General features: G+C 38.5%; 3 protein-coding genes across 6 annotated transcripts in view; 2 read left to right on the top strand and 1 right to left on the bottom strand.

Annotated features, from left to right (window-relative positions):
• Positions 1-20,246, top strand: part of LOC113683631 (adenylosuccinate lyase) — a 22,389-nt gene extending 2,143 nt beyond the window's left edge. Inside the window, exons 3-13 of one of the 4 annotated variants that reach the window (XM_089185671.1) lie at positions 882-926; positions 1,431-1,510; positions 2,302-2,473; positions 2,878-3,015; positions 3,339-3,408; positions 3,650-3,797; positions 4,154-4,244; positions 4,855-4,944; positions 5,505-5,681; positions 6,580-6,679; positions 20,105-20,246. In XM_089185671.1, the coding sequence (XP_089041797.1) occupies positions 882-926; positions 1,431-1,510; positions 2,302-2,473; positions 2,878-3,015; positions 3,339-3,408; positions 3,650-3,797; positions 4,154-4,244; positions 4,855-4,944; positions 5,505-5,681; positions 6,580-6,666 (1,098 nt within the window). In that variant the 3' untranslated portion in view covers positions 6,667-6,679; positions 20,105-20,246. Of the gene's footprint in view, positions 1-881; positions 927-1,430; positions 1,511-2,301; positions 2,474-2,877; positions 3,016-3,338; positions 3,409-3,649; positions 3,798-4,153; positions 4,245-4,854; positions 4,945-5,504; positions 5,682-6,579; positions 6,684-11,839; positions 13,193-20,104 lie in introns of those variants that run through there. The other 3 variants (XM_089185673.1, XM_089185672.1, XM_089185674.1) reach the window with 3 other exon arrangements.
• LOC113683638 (neo-calmodulin) lies at positions 7,157-11,999 on the bottom strand. The gene is made up of 2 exons (XM_027200891.2): positions 11,725-11,999; positions 7,157-7,936 (listed from the first exon to the last, which is right to left on the bottom strand). The coding sequence occupies exons 1-2, from the start codon at positions 11,997-11,999 to the stop codon at positions 7,693-7,695; spliced, it is 519 nt and encodes a 172-aa protein (XP_027056692.2). The 3' UTR covers positions 7,157-7,692.
• LOC113683633 (calmodulin) lies at positions 16,707-20,611 on the top strand. The gene is made up of 2 exons (XM_027200885.2): positions 16,707-17,518; positions 20,105-20,611. The coding sequence occupies exons 1-2, from the start codon at positions 17,232-17,234 to the stop codon at positions 20,304-20,306; spliced, it is 489 nt and encodes a 162-aa protein (XP_027056686.1). The 5' UTR covers positions 16,707-17,231; the 3' UTR covers positions 20,307-20,611.
• Positions 20,612-21,642: the final 1,031 nt, after the last annotated feature.

Raw genomic sequence — 21,642 nt, 5'->3', positions numbered from 1 at the left:
GGGTGTAAAGGGTTCAACTTACTCTTCTTAGACCCTTTACAGATAAATGTCTGGAATGTCTTTTGATGGACTTATCGGGGGGGGGGGTGGTATATGTATGTTTTGTAAACTTTATCTTGTATGATTATCCTTGTCCCCTTAACCTTTAAACTCCTGAGTGACCAAGACAGAATTTCTCCTTACAATATCAGTGCAATATCAATCAGATAAGTGATGAGAATAAGGAAAAATATCAATTTGGGGATAATTAGTTGATCCAATACTAAATTCTCTGAACTAACATCAAAAAAATTGTATGGTTGACAGTAAGGAGAAGTATACATTTGATCTGAGAGTTAAAGGGTTAATTGAAGCATTCTATTGCTATAGTTTCAAATTGTATGTATGCAGACAATGAATCTATTTTTCCATTTTTATAAAATAACTTGTAAGATAAATAGAGAGGGTTTAGGATGTAAGGGAATTAAAAATTGTGCATTGTTACTGATATTTTGAGAGGCATTTCCCTTCTTTCCCCATCCCTCTTCCCTTTCACCCCTTGCTCCCCTCCCCCCCCCCACCCTCCCTCTTTGTTTATAATGTCACTTTAGTTTTGCACTTTTTTTATGTCAGACTGAAAAGAGGTACTGGCAAAATGTTAGGGAAACTAGCCAAATTCTTAGGTATGGAGTTACAGAAGTCTTTGCCATGAGCAGTATTAGCTTAAATGATGTGGGTCACTACAAGTAGGCTCTTGATAAGATTTCCCTGGTATTTTAGGTTTTTTACCATAAACTCCTTGATGTAAGTATTCATGCTTAGGCACATTTTTTCCTCCATAGTCATAGTACTGAATGGATTCAAACAGTTCAGTAAAATACCTTTCTTGAATCTTTTTTTAGGACTTAATTGTTATAAGGGATGCTTTTAACATTTTACTCCCAAAGGTAAGATTAATGCATAAATTTCTATACTCTTTGTTTGACGCACAGTGATGTAGGAATATACTCTCTGGACAGAGCAATGGGGTAATGCTCAAAAAATCATCTTTTCAAAGTATGCCACAGCATTTTTTAGATCTTTATCACTTCTCATTGATAATGAATCAAGTTCCTCACTTACCTGTCAGCACTGTACAAGAGTGTCTTTAGAAAGTAACTGCATTCTATGTATTACAAGGGACTTGCAATACTAGTATGAAGAGATGTGTTGGTGTCTATGCAAGTATTCAACAATAATGTACACACAAGATTGAGATTCAAGAAGATTGTTGTTGTTTGAAGTACAGTGTCTGTTAAAATCTTGAAATTGCCACAGTTAACGTTCATCTACCAGTTCTCAGTAAATGAAGTACTTGGATATAGTCTCATATCAAGTTTGGATTTGCAAATCATATTCTGTTCATGTATTTGCTACTACATATATTTATTTATTTGTTCATTTATCTAAAGCTTGCCAGATGCATAGAGAGGCTATCAGACTTTGCTGAGAAAAACAAGTCAATTCCTACACTTGGTTATACACATTTTCAGTAAGTTCAGTATTTAGCTGCTTTTGACAAAAAATGTTTGAGGAAAGGAAAAGCAACTACCTTTTATTCCTGACTAATATTTACATCCAGAAGCATTTGGCTTAATTACTTAACAATAGGGACTGCAATGTGCATCAAAATTTTTTGCAACTCAGATGCAGAGGTTATTCCAGGCAGGGGGCACTTAGTTGGCAGAAGCACTAATTTAAAAGTTGTTATAATTCTCAAAATTAACAAAAGGGAATTGACAAAAGGTTATGACTGAATGATGGTAAAAAAATTAAAGTTCTTTACTTCATCTTCTTTTGTTGGGAAATGGTGGGAAAAATTGGCCCAGGTTTTTGCAAAGAAAATTATGTATTTGTGCATGAGTGAGAACTTTTAACCCTTAACACCCTAACATCAGTATTCATATTCTCCTTACTGAGGTGCTGGCAAGGAGAATTTGTCTAACAATCAAGAGTTTCTTTAGTTGGTGATCATTTCCTTTATTCTCATGACATTAATGTGTGATTCAGTGATGATATTGTAAGGAGAAATTAGATGCTAGTCACTCATAGGGGTTAAAGGGTTAAAAGCCTGCAGGGTTTCATTTTTTACACTATGGCTCGAAGTTTGGATTACTATTGTCAGACTTTTCCATGAGTGAATTTTGGGTTTATCAACTGAGTTTATAATGTACATTGGCCATTGCAAAGAGTTTCTAAAGTGACATCGTGAGCGTTAGCTCTTTGTCAGAGCAAAGGTGCTAAGTGATTGTATGGGTTGTAGTTTCATCTTTTTATCTTCAGACCTGCTCAACTCACCACTGTTGGAAAGAGGGCAAGTCTTTGGCTGTCAGATCTCCTAATGGACCTGAGGAATCTTACTAGGGCTCGTGATGATTTAAGATTCAGAGGAGTGAAGGGAACAACTGGTACTCAGGCCAGCTTCCTTACTCTATTTGATGGTGATCATGAGAAGGTAGCTATTATGTTCTCTTGATTTGTTCTTTTGAGTCACTCCTGTGCGCCCAGTTTTTTATTACCTTCCAAGGAGAGACCAAAGTCTGATTTCTCCCTACAATTTCAAATTGATATCAAGCAGATAGGTACTGAGAAAAAAAGAATAATATCTACTTGAGAGTATTTCACTGCCATCAAATTCTCAGAAAGAACATCATAAAATATTTATGGCAGAAGGAAAGGAGATTTAATATTTTGATCTAGCCAGTGAAAGGGGTTGATGAGTAACATAAATTTTAGATTTTTTTGATTCAGTTTCATGGTTTCAAACTGTTTTTTGGTCTTCTTGATTTCTGGCTGAAAGATCTTCCCAGTAGATTATCTTGTTGAGGATTTCCAATGATTCTTTTTTTAATTTCATAGGTGGAACAACTTGACCAACTGGTCACAGAAATGGCTGGTTTCAAAAATCACTACATTGTTACAGGGCAAACATACAGCCGTAAAGTAGACTTGGACTGTCTATCAGCTCTGAGCAGCCTAGGAGCATCAGTTCACAAGGTACTATCAAATTTTTTCTTTCAATACTCGATTTTATTATTGTAATTGTAGATTTAATGCATGTTCGTATTTTAAACGAGCACTTGTACTCTTTGACGATAACGTGGTTAAATAAATTATTGATTTAATCATTGATTGATTGATTAATACTGCACTGTTAAACCTTAGCATTTTAGCAAACATTTAGTTGTGTTTTAATATTGCACAGACAGTGACTACAGAAAGCCAATTCACAATGAAGTGACCTAGGCATCCGTTAATGTAACAGTGCAGTGAATCCTTAAACCTTATACTTACAAACTGAAACTGTTGTTATGTTTTAGATATGTACTGACATCAGGCTTCTAGCAAATCAAAAAGAAATCGAGGAACCATTTGAGAAAGATCAAATCGGTAGGTATACACTTTAAGTGTTCTGACACATTAAATGATGAAAAGTAGCACTGATTTTTGGCTAGCTAGAAAATCTGAAAAGACCTGAAATCCCTTATTCCCAATAGATGTCTTATGGCAAATTTATTTTAGGTCGCTGTAACCCTCTTAATAAATAGACTCAGTTAGACTTAGCTAGTTAGCGTTCTGGTGCATCACTTTGCCGCTCAGATTTTCATGTGATGTTTGTTGTGTGTTCAAGGTTCCAGTGCTATGCCATACAAACGGAATCCAATGCGTAGTGAAAGATGCTGCAGTCTTGCACGTCATTTAATGGTGCTTGTAGGAGATGCACAGCAGACAGCAGCCACGCAATGGCTGGAGAGGACACTGGACGATAGCGCTAACAGGTCACTACACTGATATGATGATTGCCGCTTCATAAGCGCGCATTTTGATTGAGTATGAAAAGGATAAAGTTAAAGTGATCACAAAGTCTAAGCTGGAGAAAAAGATATTTAGCTTGTAGAACGAGGGTCAATTTTTACCTTTTTTTAGGCGGGTGGAGGCGAATTCAAAGAGCTGGATACACGAGGGAGGAGCGCTAAAAAAAGTTCCCTTTTTCGTTCCTCCTCTCGCGTGTGTCTCGCCTCTCGCGCGTTTCTGTCTCATCGCGCGCGCGTCTCTCGCACTAGGCAAGCGCGCCCGAAAAACGCAAAAAAAAAATGACCTCAAAAATGTTGACCGTAATTTTTTAATCTCGCAGGAGAATAAGTTTGGCCGAAGCATTCCTTACGGCGGATATTTTGCTTAGTACATTGCAAAATGTTTCAGAGGGTTTGGTGGTTTATCCCAAGGTAAGAACAAATATTCTTAGCAAAACTGTCGGATTGTAAATTATTTTTTTGTTACGTTAGCCTGAAATTGAAAAAAAAACTAAAGCTTATATTAACAAGATGTTTAGTTTGACTTTGTTTAACCCTTAAACTACCAGCGGAGATGAAACTTGAACTTCTCCTAACAATGTCAAAACATTATCCAGCAAACAAGTGCTGCGAATTGACAGACTCCTCAACTGGAGAGTTTTAAGCTCGAGAGTAGACCTTCATTACGAATGCCGCATGATGCACGTTTTTCCGCCCGCGGGGAGAATTGAAATGAGTCGGGGAGAGGTTTGCCAGGGGTCTGGTACCTTGCCTCATTATCAGTGCTCTGACAGACTTCTCGCCGACTCGCGTTGCTTAAGGCTGCGCCTCATACTTTCCTCGGGCGAAGAAACACTCGTGCCAAAGCGATAATAGTGAGGCAGGCTAGAGAGTTTTATTTGATACAACACCAAATAATGAACTTCTTTGCTAAGAAATATGGGGAAGCCAGAAAAGAGAAAAACTAATTAAACTCAAGTAGTCAGAGGAGTTGGAATTGTTTTAACATTTCGTCCTTGTTTTGTTGTTGTTGTTGTTGTAGGTTATTGATCGCCATATTCGACAGGAGTTACCTTTCATGGCGTCTGAAAATATCATAATGGCAATGGTGAAAGCAGGGGGAAATAGACAGGTTCGTGCCTGTTACCAAGGTAACGTGCCGGAAGATGCGCGCCCTGAGTTGCATTGGACCCCACTTCCCTCCCCCTCTCTGTAGGGGCAGGAAAAAGCACCTTGTTATCTCTCTCAGAGTCGGTACAACGTTAGAATAAGACCTCTTGAAGTGTTGCTCACCCCTCCCCCCACCTTCCGATTGACTGCTGATGCATAAAAAACTTTTTATTCTCTTGCAACTTTAATCTTTCAGTAAGCTGCTACAGTGATTATACTTTAAACGCAATTTGTTCTCCTGCCCAAAAAAACTCATGGAAACTTGGTTGATAATGACATTTTTTATTATAACATCACCCGACGACATTCGTTTGAGCGATTTTCTTTACTTTTGCATCAAACTAGAAGCTTTGACGAAAAGTTCTATTGTGACAAGTTATTGTTGTAAACAAAAACTTATTCTCTTATCACAAGAGATTTTATGACGTGCATAACGTGCATAACTTTTTTCCATTCTAACTTTTTTTAAGAAGCCTGCTTTCAATCTAAAATAAAGATTCTCTTTACTTTTGCATCTGACAGGAGTGTCACGAGAAGATCCGCGTTCTGTCCCAGGAGTCTGGGGCGGTTGTCAAGGAGAAAGGTGGTGACAATGATTTGGTTGACAGGATCAGGAAATGTGAATACTTTGCTCCAATTCACAATCAGCTGGACGCCATCTTGGATGCTAGTACGTTTGTGGGGCGTGCACCCCAGCAGGTTAGAAAAGCCTTGTTTTTGAAGGAGTGAAATTAAGAAGTATAAAGCTATGAGGGGAAAAAGGGGAAAACAGTAATCCACCCTGCTGAAAGTCATTCGATACACGTTTTTTTTTGCATTCTATTTTTTCCTTATCATGATATGCCTTGCGATGATATGTGAAATGACAAGTTCAAGTGCCTATAAAGTCCGAGCCCTTGCACAGAATTTAAGTTAAGAAAATATATGCCTTTGTGATTAAAAAATCAAGCTATTACAAATTGATTGTCATAGAATAGTTGCCAATAAAGGTGAGGTAAACAATAGGGTAGACTTATAAGAGTTACAGTTCTCCAAATGTTATGGTTCGACCACGATTGTTCTGAACGTAACGGAATATGCCTCGAATACAGCTGGGCAATATCCGTTGCCAAAACTGTCGGTCTGCCCTCAAAAATCTTGGAAAGCTGTCAGTTTGCTTCTCTGAACAGAAAACTTCCGCTACAATTATCCAAGCATATTTGAGCTGATTGGATGCTGTTGCTTACAAATGCGCTGGGCTTAGGCGAAGGAAAATATGATTTAATAGGTCACTATTTGGTGTAGTCTTTCAAACGATCGATTGAGTTGTCGTTCATGTCTTAGGTTCCCCTCAGCCTCGTTTTAAAAGTGAGTCATGAAAGTCATTCCTTGATTTGACATTAACATTATTTTCTGTGTGATATGAAGGTTTACTAAGAGCGACACGGAAATGATCGTAAATTAACGGGGCATTTTGGGGACCAATCACAGAGCTCAGATGATTTTTGATTCTTTGGACTCCCAATCGACTGACAACCCATTGATCAACTTTATGGCTGAGCCTGATTACCCAGAATCAATTGCGCCGAACTTACACTTTATCCCATTTTCCCTGCAGGTGTCCAAATTTATTAAGGAAGAAGTCGAACCGGTGTTGATTCCTTTCAAATCGGATTTAAGCAGCAAGTCTTCTATCGATGTTTAGGATTTTCTCTTACGTAGGTACTCTTTCATAGCTTAGAAGTTTGTTTTTTACTTAGTTTGTTTGTATTTAAATTGTATGACCGGTGACAGGCGGGTGACATTGCAGCGTGCAGTTTAGTAAGTAGCTAAGCAGCTCCAGGGCACTTAAGCGTGTAGTGCTCGCAGTCATGTGCACAGTAAGGTCTGCGGTTATTGGCGTGCTGTCAAGCGTGGACTTGCTAACGTTCAGCTATTTGCGCGCCGTCAAGCGTGCAGTAAGTTAACCCCGTATGCGTTAATCGTGCAGTTATTCGTGTGAAGTAAAGGGTAGTTTTAAGTAAACATGGCTGGAAATTCAGGGCTTGGAGGTTTGTTTCATTGTGGCGAGACAGAAGCCATTGTTATGCAACCTCCATAAACTAAATTTTGGCAAATAACGCTTCACTGCATGACCATTTGGGAAGGATTGTTGGAAAGTTCTCATCACTTGCAAGAACGATATGCAAGAAAGATGTGATAAAGCTTGTTGTTTCTTTTCATTTTACACTGGGATAACAAATCGCTGGGAATGCTCAGACAAGTTGCTGCAGTTTTCAAGTCTGTCCGAAAATAGATAGCTCAACTCTTTATATAATATCAAATTGAAAAAGGTGCAGATTTTCACTGTGAAGTTGCTCTTAAAGTATACGTACATGAACAGGAGGCGGTCAACCCAATGGGTCATGTTACAAGCTATGTACAAATAAAAAAACTTCCCTGAAAAGAGAAATCTTTTCGGTGTGATAAGGTTTTGAAGCCACTGAGGAATTGAAGGAACTTCAATTCATGCATGAGATCTGTCACGTAAATTATAACTGTGTTAAAGCTTGAAATAATTTGAAATTTCACCATCGGTCATGAGGATATCTGCGGAGTCATTCTGAAATAAATATCTGTGATTTCGAAACAGTCACTACTTGATCCTTTTTTGCGAAGTTGACCAGCGTGATCGCAAGTGTTGTGTGACAAACTGTGACTGTTGTGGTACAAAACCTTAAATCTGACAACTCTAAATGAGCTGTGGTTCTTCTTGGAAAGATTCTTCCGGGATGGTCACGTTACCTTCTGTAGCTTCTCTGTCGCATTTAAAGAATTCCACAAATTCTTCCCAAGACAACTGGCCGTCATCGTTTTTGTCAAACATACCGATGAGTTCCTCTGCCTCTTCTCTGCTCAGCTTCTCGCCGCTGTTACATACAACGTACAGTAATTCATCCGGGGATATGTAGCCGTTACCGTCACGGTCGAACTTCCTGCAACACGACAAATATGTATGATATCAAAAATTTTGTTCCCAGAGTCCTGTAGTGCGAAAGAAGACGTCGGCTTATAGAATTGATGGAAAACCTGGGATCAAGAATATGTGCGCATGCGAAGTGGTCGTCACTTCGAGAATAGGGAAATCGGAAAGATTGCTGAGTAAACAATTACTAAGGAAAGTTTTAATGCTACCTCTTTAAGGATCGATGGAAACAAAATACCGTCATCTGAGACTAAACTGCGTGTTTTTTACCTTTTAATAGGTGATTTGAAATCTATATCAAATGCAGGTCTCTGCGTCAAAGGTGCTCCTTGTGCACAGCTTTTACAACAAGTCTACCAAACACGTCGCGATAGCTAGTCACAGCTACAACTCGTCTTGTGTGCTAGGAATCATTTTCGTGAGAGATTTTGTTTCTGCTACAATCGTTTCTCATTGGAGTTAGTTCTACAAATTCAATGGAGTTGGAATTCTTACGACTGAACGCATCTACAAAATTCGATCTGTCTCTGCGAAGTAGCGCGATCGAGCCTAGCGTTTGTAGGCCTTAACCGTTCCATATCAATGTTCTACCACTCAAAAGTTGCGCGTTTCACTCTTTTTCCAAGACGACATATGCAGATTTTGCTCCATATCCGATCACGACTCGAAGTAATTAATTTCTGTTGCCACATCTTTCGGGACTGTAGCGAAAATTTTTCGTTTTCTGTGTTTATCTGTATCAAAGTTTGAGTACAAAAAGAAACAAACCTACATTCCGTCTCGCACACAGCTTACACTGAAAAATTGACAATAATGACTGTCACAAGAGTGGAAAAACTTAAAAAGAAGCTAATATGTTTATTGTCAATTTCTCTCAAGAGCTTTAAAATGCAACGAACGTACGTGCTGTCGTTGAAAAACAATAATTTTAGTTCAAGTGGATAAAAAATTGGTATCTAAAATTAAAAGTCACGTAGAAGTTTTAATAGATCGAAACCTGTGCAGTGCGTTTCATGGCTCTCAATTCGTTGTCTAGCAAACAGTGATCAGACTGATGAACAACGCCATTAGATGAAACTTATTACCTTGGTATATTATCAAATTCTCCCCTCTGATTTTCGAAGAAATATAAACAGCTGGAAGGGAGAATTTCTCATTGGACCGCAAAAGTTCAAGAGTAAATGCAAATAAGGTATTTTCAAAGATGTACCTGTTTAGAATTTATCAGATAAGGTCAAATGAATCAGGAAGGGAGGCAGTTGTAGTTGAATTCGCTAAATCACGTTTGTAGGATGTCTCTTTGCGGGGGCGATTCTTTCTAAAATGGGAGGTTGTACGTTTACATGGAGACTTTGTATTATTGATATAAACATGTCCAATCTAAAAGGCTCTTTTTTCACGAAGTTGACCGGAGTTGTGGCTAACATTTTGCGCTCTACTGATTAACGAGGCTCAATATTGAAAATGTTGAATAGTGTATTTAGAAGCATCCTGTTTTTCAAAATAATACCATAGGGTTTTCTTTCTTGCCTTTTAGCCTTTTTCATTAACATACAGAGCCTATGGACTGTGAATGCTCTCAATATTGAGAAGAGTATTTTAAAATAAGTCCGGTGTGGGTGAGTTATTTCCTTCCGTTTTCTCTTGTAACAGAGAATACCCTTAAATGAAAGTTGATTTACGATGCAATATGTTTTTTCTTAGACTTTGTTATATGATATCGAGTCGGGAAAAGATGTTGATACTTGATGTAGTAGAAATCAAATATCCTGCCGCGTGATCTGCGACCAATGAGAGCCTCCCTGTTTACGCTTCGCCGCTTATATTACAGATCTATAGCATTTTCGCCACTGCAAGTAAATGTCGCGAGAACAATAGGCATTCTGCCTAATGATAGATTGGACTTCTGGTGTGGACTTCGGACCATCGGATCCAAGTTCAAATTTCCGCATTTAACACAAACAAAGACACTAATCCATTATAATTACAGATCTTTCCTGTTTGAATCGAGGGTTGTATATTTTTGGAAATTTCGTTCACACTCTGGCCAATATACGGTCCGCTTAATTAACACGTGTAATATTCACAGCCAAGTGTGGCAAGAAAGCAAACGATACTTTACGAACTCCTGGGATCAAGATTATTCTTATTTTTCATTTTTTCGTAAAGGGGGTATATTAAACTTTACATATATTTATTTACCTCAAGCTGACGTGGACATCTTAAGAAGCGAGCTAAAAAAAGATCAACGAAGCGTACCGTGGTGAGGCTATTTTTAGCTTCCAAAATTTATGATAATAACAAAAAACCCACGGCAAAACAACATTGACAAATATAGATCGAGCTTTTGCGGCGAACTTGCCGTAAGCAATAGGCTCTCTTATCTACATCGTGTAGCGGTTCTTGAATGGAAAAACAGAGAATTTAGGGGAAGATCATGATTGTTATATATAGTCTATTGCTTCGAAAAAACCGTTATGTATATTCGCTCAGCTAAAAAAAAAATTAATTTTTCAAAACACCGCATGAAAATAACGAGGAATGTTCCGAATATATCTTTTATTTTTTAGTTTCTTATATATTTGTTGATGTTACGATGAAAACAGAGAACTTGTTATAAAATATGTGGCGTCGCTGTCGGTTCGTTGATTTAGTTTTTATGTCGAAAAAGGGCTTAGAACATGCAAAAAAACAAGCATCTGGCGTCCGTTCGGCAGGTGTAGCGTAACGACGACTTGAAATCGTGTTTGTATGTTATTCGTTTTTCTCCATTTTTCTCTTAGCTTTCGGTTGAGAACAGACGAGGAAGAGAAAAAAAGATTTGAGGCAGAGTTGCATAAGCGATTAAATTTTTAAGCAGGTTTTTAAGCCCTCTGCGTCCATCTCCGTGCGTTTGAGCTATTTTTGTCGTCTGGTTGTCGAATTAACGATTCAGAACGAAACTATTGTAATCAGATGCAACTTGCACGTGAAACTTTACTATTTATAAATTTTGTGGCTAAATTCATGCGCTTCTTCGGTAGTCATAACCTCGTAAATGTCGCTTTCCAAGCGGACAGTCTATGAGGACAATTTTTTTTTCCTAGTTACACAACCAAGGAAAATTGGAAAACGTATGAGAGCAAAATATTTATTTTATCCATGGTTGCACACCAACTCCTCTGTCATCTATACATTTTAATCTAGATTCTGGCTGTCTAAATTTGCTGGCGAAAAATAAATCTCTATTAGGGTGTTGATAGTTAAAATCGGTATCGCCCGCCGTTTTAAAGCACAAATGAGCTAAATGTGAATTTATAATCAGAGGCCTTACATTGGTCGAGAATTTTTTTATAGACCTTCCATTCGTCATACAAACTTTTAAGTTGTCAAATTTTAGTGCAAGCTAATTTTGGTCCAATCAGTCGATCGGCGCCAAACGTTAAATGCAAAATGCGAGTCTTCTTTGACATCCAGTGTTGAGTGATCAGAAGCTGAGCTATTCGTTATAATTTTTCCAGAACCTTTGTAAATTGGTAGGTTTTTATTTAAAATATTTAAAATCGAGGTGGTTTTATGTTCCTCACGGCTTGATTTTGAGTTGAAACGCAGCGAGCGAAAGTTTAAAACTGTAGTAAAATGTTGAGCTGACGCGAAAAAGAAATCTATTCCACTTGGCGCGCTATTAACACCGTTGTTTTGGGCATATTCTGTACACGACTAAATCTCCATGCAAATAACAGCAACAATTAAGGGAAAACATTTTGAAACTGTAAGAAAAAAAAAAAAAAAACAGAGGACAAAGTTTTGCTTACTAACTTGAATGCTTCGCGGAGTGATTCCTCGGCGTCCTCCTTCCTGCATTCGTTAAACTTCCCTAACATGTCTACAAATTCGTCAAAATTAATTTTATCTTTTTCGCCCTTGTTGGCAGCTTTGAGCACCTCGACCACTTGGTTGTTCGTCGGGTTGAAGCCGATGGCTCGAACTGCGTTTGGAAAATCTACGTAACTTATTTCTCCGGTTTTGTCATGGTCGAAAACTTCGAACGCTGCTTTAAAAGACTGCACGTCGTCCGGAATAACAGTGGCCATTTTCAGTCGAAGCGCTGCCTACCACACTTCTCGCCCTAGAGGAGGAGCTCTCAACTGCCTGAGCGAAACATCAAACACCGACTATACCAGCTGGTTCAGTGATCCTTAAGTTTTGCTCCTCATCTGACAACATTTGCAATCCATTATTTTCCTCCCAATATACAGAGGCGCGCTGATTGGCCAAGCTAGGCACGCGGGCCAAGTGTTAAACGCGCAATGACAACAAGGCATTCTTGTTCGATCGCTTCTTGGATCAAATGGTCATTTGCATCAGCGGAAAATACTTCCTAGGAAATGCGAAAAATAAACTGATTGCCGTGATCAGCTGTGACAGTCCGATGAGAAATATTTTTTTGAACTTGGTACACTTTGATAGGGGAAAAATTTATTCACGCGGGGAGGAGATTTTATTTGTTTATGCAACGAATAGTACTTCCTCATTTACAGTTCTATAGTGTCTTTTTAATTAAGCGGAATTCTGGTTGTAATAAATTAATCAGTTCTAAACTTGCTAAATGAAGTTATACAACCGTGACCTAATTTGGCAGTAACCTGAAAAGTTTCCTTTCTGTTTTGCGAATCATAAAGTTAGTGTTGATCAATAAACTGTCAAACCTGAGAACGAAACAGAGGCACAACTCGCTCGTTGAAGCGCCGATGTTGTCACTTAGGACTCGAGCTCTATTAAGCGAATATCTCACCATTATTTTGTCTGTGAATAATTCACAAGGATGGCTCTCGCCTTTTGTTTAAAAATCATAATCAGGTTATTTGTCGAAGGAAGAATAATATTTTCGGAATAGTCGAACATAATGAGGTTTGTTTGGTACAGCAAAATATTTTTTCAACGTCTTTCATTTCAAAATTTTCAGTCGCCTCCTTCATCAACACGTATTACAATGAACTTGATGTTGAATACATTCAAAACCCCTGTCTTATCTGATTTCTTTTGTCATTGAAAGGGAGGGTTTGTGTAAAAGTATTAAGTAAACATTTCTATTTTTGTGTCAAGCGATTAATTACGTCTATTTGCCTTGCAGCAAAGTTAGGATGACCAAATTCTACTTCCATAAATCAAGCTTTATTTTGTCTGTCAGGTTTACAGAGTGCTTTTTAATATTGCCATATTCCCTCCGTCGGGGATTTTAACATATGCAGTCATGGTAGCTCTATTTTGATTAAATTTGCAAACTCTTTTGTTGGAATTTTTTTCATTTTCCTGAACGAACTCACGGCTCGGTGTGAAATTTGTCTTTCAGCTTTTAGTTTCTTCACACCACTTTTCTGAACTAGAATTTTATTAATGTGTGGGTTTTATTCGTTTTTTTTTTTTCATGACAACTGTAAGTGTGAGGCAAAGAGATACGAGGAAGGACTTTGATATTAGATAAAGATCGAAGTGATTGTTCACCGAAAAAGAGATGAAAAAGAAAAAGTTGAAAAAAAAAATTTCGGATAGGTGGATTGAAACAATAGTGATCACTTTTAGTTTAAACTTTTGCACCCTGCTAAATATATTTTATAATTCGATGACCACTTGTCGCATATTGTCGGACAATTTGCGACAAGTAGTCGGCGGAATCATCGGAAAATATCCTCCGAGCCTACAGAGAACAAGTGTGTCAGCAGTCAGTATACTTACTAAGCTGATTATCATAGAAACTGCATTTTCTTTCAATCCATTTTTTTCTTCATCCTCAGAAACATTAACAACTTGCGCGGCGGACAGTTTGAAATTTAGTGCTTCAGCTCTATGATCACCTATACGCGCGGTGGCCATCCACCAATCGGACGCGCACCTCTTTTTAATCAAAAGATCAGTTAAACCAATCATGATAATAAACTAGCAAAAATATACACATAATTATTGCCTGAGAGCCCGCCAAATAATACCTAAAGGTGCAGAAAGTTGAAACATGATATGTATTTTTTACCAGTCGCAAATTTATTACTCGTGCAGTTTGGTGTAAAAAAGGCTCTGTTAAAATTTTGAAGGAATGGTGGTCTTCGAACAATATGCTAGCTCTTATCTTTTCCAGAATACTCTCAATTTCATGTTATTTCTTATACATCAGCATATTGCGATAGTTGAAGCCTTTTTGACATGATTTGCAATTATTGTTTTCGATGTGATAAGAGAGAACTCTCACAATTTCGTTGATATGTCCAGCAGAGAGATTGCATACCAGAGGGAGATCGCTGTTAGGGTAATAACACGAGATATTGCGGTAGTTGATGCCTTTATAGATTAGTGTTTTAGTTTCCTGCGTTTATTAAAAGCGCTCTTGATAAATCGCTTCAATTATCAGATAGATTGGAATCTGGAGAGTGATTGATGCTACGACTATCAACTGCGGTGGAAAACTTTAAAATCCCTAGGAAAAATCTTTGGTAGAAACATGTGAGTAATAATGAATAAAATGATTTCAAAACTGATGCTAAAAATATACTTTATTACAGAAAAAGGCGGTCTAGCTCTTAGTCTGAAGTGAACGAACCGAGCGGTCCTTTTTAAAACGTATTGTGTTTTCTTTCACAAAAGACCCTTTTCAGGGATATGCAAATGTTCGAACTGGAAGGGCAAACAATGAAAAGAAAAGATGTTTATTTTCCTACTGAGGATTTGAATTGCTTTTCTTGTGCGCTTCAAAAGGGCTATTTCCTCACGGAAATGAGAAGGGTCCACAGGGGATTTGCTTTATGAAATGACTGATTTGCCGGAGCAGTTCTGACAATGACGGGGTTTTTCTCGATAAAAAGACAGGCTCTGAGGAAGCGTTGGAGGTTATATTCCAAGGAGACAGGCCCTGTTGCTTACACGTCAGTCCTACACCTCTGTGGCCAATCAGATACCGTGGTTTTCTTTCCAGGTGAATTACACCAAGTCACGTTTTTATGCAGGAACTCAAATATGCGGTGAACGATTATTGACAATGCAAATTGTAGTCAGAAGTCTATACCGCTAGGCATGCCCTTGTATGTGCGAAGAACAAAATTGCGCATGAGAAATAGTACTTTTGCTATAAGAGACCTCATCTTCTGGGGGGGGGGGGGGGAAGGATTTTGAGGATCACATGGTTTTCAAGGGGAGCGAAGTGGGATCAGTCGTCGCCAACAGAGTATAAAGGAGTGACAATAGATTGACGGAATAAATTTATTAAATTGATTGCCAATGAGGGTTGGGGATCACAAGAATATCGCAGAGCCTTGTGAGTGTAACAGGTAGATTTTACCGTCACACACCCAAATATCAAAGTCTTCGCCACCCCCTCCCCCTCCCCCTCCCCCTTTCCCCCTCCCCTCCCCCTTTCCCCCTCCCCTCCCCCTTTCCCCCTCCCCCTCCCCCTTTCCCCCTCCCCCTCCCCCTTTCCCCCTCCCCCTCCCCCTTTCCCCCTCCCTCCCTTCCCCTCCCGTTCGCCCTTTTCAGGTAATAACTAATGACCGATCCCAAAGTATTGGATACTCAAATACAAATCATTAAGATATTTCATGACCTCACTTTACCAAAGGTGTCCCAATCTCATTAATGCAACGAAGGATCCTTCGAGCACTGATCCAAATCTGAATAAAATTTTTTATCAGATTGCACAGTTTAGTTGGACTGAATCTGAATGAATGAGCCATCTTGATTTGGAGTGGGATAGCAGAAAGTAGAGGGGATGGAAAAGTTGCTTGACGGAGGAAAGCCATAGACATTTTTGTTAATCCTTTCAGTCTCATGAGAGACCAAGACAACAATTTTCCTTACAATATAAGTGCAGTATCAAGCAGACAAGCGATGATCGATGAGAATAAATAAAAATATCAATTAGGAGATTTTAAGCTGATCCCATACCAAATTCTCCGAACAAACACGATAAGAATTTTATGGCAGACAATAAGGAGAAACTAGGGGAGATCATGGGAACGAGGGCATAGTAAAAGCCTCATGTCGACGTAGTTCGAGTCTCATAGTCCAAAACTCATTATTGCAGATTGCTGGGGAGACAATTCCCGTCTCCACAAGCTGGTTGAACACGGAATTACTCCATCTTTGCTCGGATTCAATCAGAAGGGTTACAACCTCGTTTTGAAGCTGAAGTATGATTGGGTGATGAGCCTCTTCTTTCCCCTCCCTCCCCTCCTGAGGAGAAATAGTGAGAACGTGAGTGATAATATCAGTGTTGCTCACCATAATGTAAAGCTTTTATGCTTTCATAACTATTTTTCTTCAGCTGTTCGAAAATCAATTTCCGTCTAATGGAATCGTACAAGAACTAGATTTCAAAGCTCGGTGGTTTTCTTTTATTCAGTGTTTGTCTCATCCGCCCCCTTTTTTACTTTTAAATTTTTGTTACCAGCTTGAATGAGAGATCAGAAGACAATGGCGCCCTCGTTAAGCATGCGAGCTTCTTTTCAGTTATTATGGGGATATGGCGGTTAAATTCATTTTCCACCCTTACGAGTACATCAATTTTATTTCATCAAGGATGATATATCGTTTAAATAAGATTTGACATACGCACGGGGAAAGCGTTTCTCTAGAATCGAGATTAAAATCTCTTCATCTACCCGCCTACACGATCGCAGGCCATTGTTTTTTCGTATCCTATTTTGAAATTAAACAGGAGATCTTCTGCTACGCAGAGATAACATCAACTATCACCTAGGCAATGCCTTTAATAAATTGCACCATTAAAGCCTGCCATCTTGATATACATCAACCGGACAATCACCCGTCTGAACATTACAATGATAGATAAGTTGTTTATATGGACCCCTGCCATGTGACTTTCAAAACGCCCCAGCCCTTTGGACGCTGATGATCGCAAATATTTTTCAGGTTAACCGGCGGGCGATCGTTGGGTGATCTGTTTGACAAACCACTTCAAGCAGTTGTTATGGAAACGCAATTGATTATAGTGGCGCGAATAAGTAACACATTTCCGAACAACACCTTGCGCCTTTAGGGAACTACGAATTTTACTTTTCATCTGGCGTAGAGAGCCTTTCGGAAACCTTAAAACAACCCGCGCAGAGTTTGGTTTCTATTTTTTTCCTCGAGAGCCTCAGAAGGAAGAACATTTTAAGCTTTTATGAATGGATAGATACTAAATTTTTTCTTTCAGTTTTCAATTAGCACCTTCAAGGCGGTCGACGGCGTGTTAAACTCACCTCTTTTCGACAAAAAAAAAAAACATTTCGTGTCTTGCCAGGAAAATCGTTGATTTTATCAATGTTCGAGTGAGAGAAATGACGGTGGAGATTACCCAACTCACGAGCGAAGAACTTCGCATTATGCGAACAGCGTTCAACATTTTTGACAGAAATGCAGACGACCAAATCGATCAGGCAGAGTTTGGCAGCTTGATTCGAGCAATCGGCTTCAACGCCAGCAATCATGAAATAGATGAAATTCTGAAGAAATTTGATAAAAATAAAGACGGAGTTATTGATTTTCAGGAGTTTATCAGCATGGCCAAGCATTTTGAGGGATGTGGGAAGGACGAAATGGAACAAAACTTGCGACAAGCTTTCAGGTGATAGATAAGTAACTTCATTACTCATATCGTAGGCTTCTTGTCAAAGCATGTTGTGATCGTAAATGGATATCGATAAATTTAAATTTTCCGCTTACAGCTCAATGTAGTTGCACGAACTTGAAAACGAAAAATCAAATCTCGGAGGTGCTTCGTAGGTTTTTTCTTTTAGTAGGTGGAAGGGATGTTTAATATCTCTGTGCCCGTTGTAATAATCAAATCGAGAAAGCGTCCATTTTATTGACGTTGTATCGTTTCACGTTTGTTTCTTAAACTAGATTCTGCATGAATAAACGTGAATAGCTGGTGCCAATTCACTCTAATGGATTCGAAATATTGGCTGCGGTTGTCTGGGTAATCACTCGCTGATGTCTCATTAAATAAATTGGGAAGATGTTCACTTTTGGTTAAGTTGCGAAAACGATATCGACACTTTTGAAGAATGATTCACCTGCTATATTGAGAAGTTCTCAGCAAAATTCGCCGAGTATACTTTGGAACAGAGAAAAACAAATACAGTCAACCTGTCACTAAATGGCATAAAAGCAATTTGAAATATTTTGCATGTTTAACACCCCTATGTGTATAATTTGCATTAGGATTGGTTGATTTACCTTTAACTAATCGAGCCTTTAAGATTGCAGATTTTACTTCACTTGCAATGAGATTTTACATAGCCAGCTTTCTTTTTCAACCAAGCTGGTACTCATTTAAAAACCAATCAATAATCGGCACACACATGACAGAAATATGCATGAGGAATTGTTAGCATCTGAGACCCTATGCCTCAAAAAAAAAAAATACTTCTCTTCTTCTTGTGAATCAAAAGTCAATTATGGAAACCCTGCATGTAGCCAAGCATATTTCGTCTTGATAACTTGTTTTGATGGAAACTAAAAACAGAGAGTGTATTCAAATTGATGGATCGTCTTAAATTTGCCTCAGGTCCGACTTCCGCAACACCTGCGTAAAAGTGTTTCGTGAGAATGACTTTCTGTATAGTTCTTTTATTCACAACAAACACAACTTCCTATTCAGACTAAAATAAGATGAATTACTTTTGCCGAATGAAAGATTTTTTTCTTTCCAATCGTTATGACATCAATGTCCAACTGGGCCGTACTCACGCTATGGTTTAATTTGCATTTTGCAACATAAACTATCTTAAATATCTTTTTCTCTTTGGCTCTCTTAACTTCGGCGAGATTAAAAGCCACACTGCTTTCACACTTTCACACTGCTGTTTTCACCACAAACTGGCCATTAAAATTATTTGAGATGCGGTAATATGAGAACGAAATTTTAACTTAAGTTGCTCCCGTCTAGTAATTATTTAAACGCACGAAATGAAAATAGAAGGCAAAGTTTAGAAAAAAAAAATTTGAAAGCATCAATTATGGATAGAAGACACTCTCAGGAACAATACGTTGGTGTAGTAAAGAGCCTCTTGAATAAGGGAAAAAATAATTAACAGTGGAAAAGCATTAAATTCTACATAGATGTGAAAAAGTCCTATTCATTCAGCCCGAGAATAGTGTTAATCATTATCTATACAAGATTGAACAGTTTTGTAGCGCGATGATCCCACCATTTTCGCCTTCATTGTCAAAGATAACAAAGTTCGATTCTTCTAAGACGCCTCCATACAGCTGCTCAATAACAGGGGTTTCAGTAACTTTCCCATAAACGGCTACCGATGGTTTAATAGGCGACTGTGCACCGGCGAAACTTAAACACGAAGGCCTGCTCGCAAGCTCAACAGACAGCGGTAAATCGCTGGTGACCGACTCTTTTTTTTTAACCCCTGCATATTTTAAAATTCTCCTCATTAGTCTGCAGACTTTTCTTATAACTAAGATAATTTGTTAGAGGTCAGCAAAATGATTCGTTGGTGATCAGTTTTTTGATTCTCATACCCTTTTCTCGGTTAGTAGGGTTTTTTTTTTGAAGAGAAATTGAATGCTGACCACCCTTAAGGCTTAGAGGGTCAGGTGTTTGTAATCGGATTTTGATATTACATCAGAAATCTTCCATTTTGGGTTTAGAACTCTCCGTTTTTTTGTCATCATCTGTCAGCTTTACTAAAGAGAAGTAATATCTGCAACTCGCAACGTAGATCTTGTTGACAGAACTGTCATCGTGCAATTCATATCACTTAGTTTTTAAAAAGCTATCATTTTCAAATCCTTATGTGTTACCCCCCCCCTACAGTTTAAACAGTCAACATCCAAAGCAGTTGATTAAGCTTCGTTGTTATATGTAAAAGCAGTTTATGTACCCTCGTTTCAGATCCTCTCACTGTGAAGTTTATTGAGCGATGGTTGGGTGGGGGTGGGGGGGGAGGAGGAATTTTTTATATTTTCAAATTTGTGGGGAGAGGGCCTGCGAATCCAAGCCCAGGAATTTAAGCCTACTTTCCCCTCCCCAATCATGAGAATTGTCATGCATATGCCGTGTTACAAAACAAATTAACAAACCTCCTTATGTAAGAGTGCAAGTTTTTGCTAAAAAAAATCTTGTGAAAATTACCAATGTATTTCTCTTTCTAAAATAAAAGCCTTTTTTTCTTTTTTTTCTTTTCAACAGGGTTTTCGACCGTGACGGCAACGGTTACATTTCCGCAGAGGAGTTACGTTATGTGGTGACTTCTTTTGGGGAGGTGCTCAGTAATGAAGAAGCCGAAGAATTGATTGCCATGTTTGACAAAAATAACGATGGTCAGCTGGAGTATGAAGAGTTTGTAACTTGGGCTAAAAACTCCTTAGCTGAATATCTTAAATCTTTGTGATTGAGTTAATACTTCCTTGCAAATGTTCCAATGCAGCCATAGATTTCATATCGCTGAACTTTAATTTAGTTTTGTCAGGTGACTGTAATAGCTATATCATTTGTATTTAAAACTTAGAGCGCTTGAATTATTGTATGGCAAAATCACGTCCATAAACATTGGACTGGTATACCTTTGCGTTTGGCTTATGATCGACGGGGAGCGGGCTTATTTCTGTGGGACTGATAACAGGAGCCTTAGATTGTTGTCACAAATGTAGCTTACAAATATTACACTCGAGATTAAAAAAATCGACTCCTTGAAAATTACGTCTTCTATTGACTAGTTTTAGACAAAATTTCAATTGAGTGTCTAAAATAATCTTGGAATCGTTTGGTTTTTCTCTACTTTACTTTGTGATTGGTCTGAATAGCTTGCGTTACCGCATGAACCAATCAGACGCAAAACTAAAATCAATCACGCCTTCGCGGGCACGCGTTTTCCCGCGCTTCAGTTAGGCAGTTTGCTTGTCAATACTTTGTGTTCTCACAGATTCTTTTTGGTATTTACCCTTATTCTGATTGGCTGATGTGATTACTTTTGTTTATTTCATCTAACACTCAAACGGAAAGGACCCTATTTCTACGAGTTATGTTTCATGCGAGATTACTTACGCGTCAACCCTTAAGACCCTGATCAGTATGCATATTCTCCATGATGATCTATATGCATTTCCTATTGTACTTACAAGAAGAGTTTGTCGAACAATCAACAGCTTCGATCTCATAGTTTATTATTACAACCTTAATGTTTGACTTAGGGGTGATATTTTAAGGAGAAATTGTATGCTAGTCACTTCAAGAGCTCAACGGGTTAAAGGAAACTGCAAAATGGAAATTTTATGAGGATTGAAAAACACAAAAGGGCTATAACAGACAAAGAAGGAACAAAGATGGCGGGGTATGGGGAAGGTTGAATCCAATTGCAAATGACGCACCTGACTGAAGTGATTTTTACTTTTTTAAAAAACGTTCGAGAAATTGAAAACCCCTAAGCAGTTTTTACCCCTCTAACAAGACATTTTAAAATTCTCTATCAAGCTGTGTGACATAAAGAGAAACTATCCCAACGAAAACACCTTACGAAACCTCGCAACCAGACTGACTGAACACAAACGAGCGACGAGGAAAGGCGATGTCAACAATCACATTACAGAACATCACCGACTTACGAACCACGCTATTGACTGGGACTCTGCGCAATGCCTAACCTACAGCACCAACTACTTTCAACGACTGACCCTGGAAAGCTGGTTTACTAACTTGGAACAGACTCCCCTCACTACCGGCACCATACA

Source organism: Pocillopora damicornis, chromosome 10 (genome assembly GCF_964200805.1).
Source record: "Pocillopora damicornis chromosome 10, jaPocDami1.2, whole genome shotgun sequence".
NCBI classification, from domain to species: domain Eukaryota; kingdom Metazoa; phylum Cnidaria; class Anthozoa; order Scleractinia; family Pocilloporidae; genus Pocillopora; species Pocillopora damicornis.
This window is presented reverse-complemented; position numbering and strand designations above follow the sequence as displayed.

Coding starts and splice junctions, on each gene's coding strand:
- LOC113683638 (XM_027200891.2), bottom strand. CDS start 11,999: ATGGCCACTGTTATTCCGGACGACGTGCAGTCTTTTAAAGCAGCGTTC. Junction 7,937..11,724: donor TCACTCCGCGAAGCATTCAA/GTTAGTAAGCAA, acceptor GTCGTGTTGCAG/GAAGTTCGACCGTGACGGTA.
- LOC113683633 (XM_027200885.2), top strand. CDS start 17,232: ATGACGGTGGAGATTACCCAACTCACGAGCGAAGAACTTCGCATTATG. Junction 17,519..20,104: donor AACTTGCGACAAGCTTTCAG/GTGATAGATAAG, acceptor TCTTTTCAACAG/GGTTTTCGACCGTGACGGCA.